The 3,727-nt window shown below is 41.2% G+C and overlaps 1 protein-coding gene across 1 annotated transcript; it reads left to right on the top strand.

The window, feature by feature from the left end:
* Positions 1-2,791: 2,791 nt before the first annotated feature.
* Positions 2,792-3,727, top strand: LOC132675068 (olfactory receptor 4D10). The gene has a single exon (XM_060627509.2). It carries the CDS (start codon positions 2,792-2,794, stop codon positions 3,725-3,727), a length of 936 nt encoding a protein of 311 aa, XP_060483492.2.

Raw genomic sequence — 3,727 nt, 5'->3', positions numbered from 1 at the left:
ATAAGATAGAGATACAGTAGAAGTTCTTGAATCTGTGATGCTTTGAATCTGCCCGTTTTCTCTTGAAAGGAAAGCAAAGATACTACAATTTAGTTTTCCAAAAGGCTTTACCTTCAGAAACAAAATTTTTAAGAATTATTGTCTCCAAGTGTACTAGTCTGCATTGTTCCCCAAAGCATACAATTTTTAGTTGGAATTTCAGTATCAACGGAATCCAGGAAAGATGTTAAACTTTCAGCTAAGGTTAAGATTATGCATAGTGAAATTGACATGTTGTTGTTCTGATTATGTATAAATAGTCTGACTTTGATATTTTTCCAGGTATATATATATATTTTTTTTTTTTTGGGGGGGGGACAGAGAGAGACAGAGCATGAACGGGGGACGGGCAGAGAGAGAGGGAGACACAGGAGGGGCAGAGAGAGAGGGAGACACAGAATCGGAAACAGGCTCCAGGCTCCGAGCCATCGGCCCAGAGCCCGACGCGGGGCTCGAACTCACAGACCGCGAGATCGTGACCTGGCAGAAGTCGGACGCTTAACCGACTGCGCCACCCAGGCGCCCCTTTCCAGGTATATTAAACACTTCAGAGCCAAGATGATCTTCGCAAGATAGAAACAATAAAGGTAGGTATTCACTATGGGGAAGAGGGATGCTGTGTTAAAAGGGATTCCAGAACCATGGCCCATTCAGTGTAAGGGAAGACATCATGAATTTGTTGCTACCCTTTGAGTTGCTTATCAGTAAAGCCACCTCAGATTAAGATTGATGTAAATAGAGTTTCCAAAGCCCCGTTTTGCCAAATTCCTATCTTTGGACAGACACTTTTATTATCTAAAATTAGACCCTCTCAATAAGGTTGAAGGGGGGAGGGGCACCTGGGTGGCTCAGTTGGTTAAACATTATTGATTTCAGCTCAGGTCATGATCTCACAGCTCGTGAGTTCAAGCCCCGAGTTGGACTCCATGCTGATACTGTGGAGCCTGCTTGGGATTCTCTCTTTTTCCTTCTCTCTGCCTCTCCCCTGCTCATTCTCTCTCTCTCTCTCTCCCAAAACAAACTTTTAAAAAAAAAAAGATTGAAGGGGGAAAAATACTATTTCTTCCATCCTATTTCCATCTCTTCCTTCCTATTTCCATCTCTTCCTTCCTTCCAGCCAAATGTAGATTCATAATACATTCCATATGAAAAACAAGAATAGCACATTAATACTTACTAAAGGATGGTGGGAAACACTGAATGGATTAACTTTTTATAACTCTTCACACATAGTAAGCATTCATGAAGTAGGAGCTGTTGATGCTCCTGGAAATCAGGATATCTCTACCATCCCTCCTCTCCCACCAAATCTACTTTCACTTTTCTCACGACCCATTTCACATTTTATCATGCATCATGTTCATCAGTGTATGCTAATCACCCACTTTTGTTAGGCTGTCAACACTTGGACAAAGTGGTCCAACTTAATCTTATACGAAGATTGCAATAAATATTCCCTTACTAAGTATAAGGTAGAACAAATAATAATTACAAAAACTCCTAAGAATTATCAATAACAGTGTATTAAAAAACAGGCATAATTCTAATAATACTAATGTCTCTTCTCGCTGTGTGACCTCTCCCTCTTTTAGCTGTGATTCAAAAAAAAGAGGCAGAAAAAAGTGTGATGGATACAGAATAGACCACTCCTCAAAATCAGGTTTTTTTTTTTAAATTTTTTTTAACGTTTTTATTTATTTTTGAGACAGGGAGAGACAGAGCATGAACAGGGGAGGGTCAGAGAGAGGGAGACACAGAATCTGAAACAGGCTCCAGGCTCTGGGCTGTCAGCACAGAGCCCGACGTGGGGCTCGAACTCACGGACCGCAAGATCATGACCTGAGCTGAAGTCGGCCGCTCAACCGACTGAGCCACCCAGGCGCCCTTCAAAATCAGGTTATTATCCTTATTCTCTCCCTCAAACTCTGGCAAGGACCAGTTAAGTTATAGAAGATGAAAAAGTTCTAGAAAATTGCTGTATAATACTGTGCACCTAAGAATTTGTTAAGAGGGTAGATTTATGTTTCAGTGTTTTTATCACAATAAAAAAATGTTATTCTTTGAGATTTGGATTTATACCTTGTCTTAATCTGTTTTCCAGTAACAATTTTTTAATATTTTTAAATAATTATTAAGCAAATAATCTGATTAGTATAAAGTAATAATTACAATAGCAAGTTATCTACATGGAATAATAGGTTGCAGATTTAAGAAATTCAACATAAAGCAGCCAAGAGCAAGGAAAGTGACTCAGCAACATTGAAATAAGGAACAGAAACACATCCCTGTCTAGAAAGACAAGACCCTTTTGAAGTCAACAGAATGTTTGCCAATATGAACATTAAACTTGTAGACTGTAAGCCTGCAATGGCTGGAAATATGTCTGACCTCATATGCTTCAGACAGTTCCTGACATTCTATCAATTTGCATGGAATAAAAAAATAAAATTTTAAAAACCAAAATAAATAAAATATGCTATCTAAATGTCCCTACTAACATAAATGCTTATTCTTTCCAAAATTAGTTTTACAGGAAAAGTATTATTGAATGACTTTGCATGTGATCATTTGATTTGATCACCAAAGTGATTGCAATCTTAAAAATTTGGACGGCTCAACAAATCACAAGCACTACATCCACATGGGCAAGATTCTGAATTGCGGTCTTAGTGCTTACGAAGAAAATAAAATAAACAGCCAAGTACTTTCATAGGAAGTAGCTTGGAACAAAAGGGAAAAAGAAAATGACTTCATGGAGCTGAGAAACTGCACCAGGGTGAAAGAATTTACTTTCCTTGGTCTAACCCAGAATCAAGAACTGAGCTTGGTCTTATTTCTTTTCCTGCTTCTCGTGTACGTGACAACTCTGCTGGGAAACCTCCTCATCATGGTCACTGTGTCCTGTGAATCTCGCCTTCACACCCCCATGTACTTCCTGCTCCGTAATTTATCTATTGCCGACATCTGCTTTTCCTCCATCACTGCTCCCAAGGTTCTGGTGGACCTGCTGTCACAGAGAAAGACCATCTCCTTCAATGGCTGCTTCACCCAGATGTTTTTCTTCCACCTTGTCGGAGGGGTGGATGTATTTTCATTATCAGTGATGGCATTGGATCGATATGTGGCCATCTCCAAGCCTCTGCACTACGTGACCATCATGAGTAGAAGTCGTTGCATTGGATTCATAGTGGCCTCCTGGGTGGGGGGCTTTGTCCACTCCATTGTGCAGATTTCCCTGTTGGTTCCACTCCCGTTCTGTGGACCCAATGTTCTTGACACTTTCTACTGTGATGTCCCCCAGGTTCTCAAGCTCTCCTGTACAGACATTTTTATGCTTGAGTTGCTGATGATTTCCAATAATGGACTGCTCACCACACTGTGGTTCTTCTTCCTCTTGGTGTCATATATGGTCATATTATTAGTAGTAAGGTCTCAGGCAGGGGAGGGGAGGAGGAAAGCCATCTCCACCTGCACCTCCCACATCACTGTGGTGACCCTGCACTTTGTGCCCTGCATCTACGTCTATGCCCAGCCCTTCACTGCCCTCCCCACAGATAAAGCCATCTCTGTCACCTTCACTGTCATCTCCCCGCTGCTGAACCCCTTGATCTACACCCTGAGGAACCAGGAGATGAAGTCAGCCATGAGGAGACTGAAGAGAAGACTCATGCCTTCTGACAGAGAATAG

This window comes from Panthera onca, chromosome D1 (genome assembly GCF_046562875.1).
Source record: "Panthera onca isolate mPanOnc1 chromosome D1, mPanOnc1 haplotype 2, whole genome shotgun sequence".
NCBI classification, from domain to species: Eukaryota; Metazoa; Chordata; class Mammalia; order Carnivora; family Felidae; genus Panthera; species Panthera onca.
The sequence above is the reverse complement of the archived record's forward strand: the minus strand, read 5'-3'. Positions and strand labels throughout refer to the sequence as shown.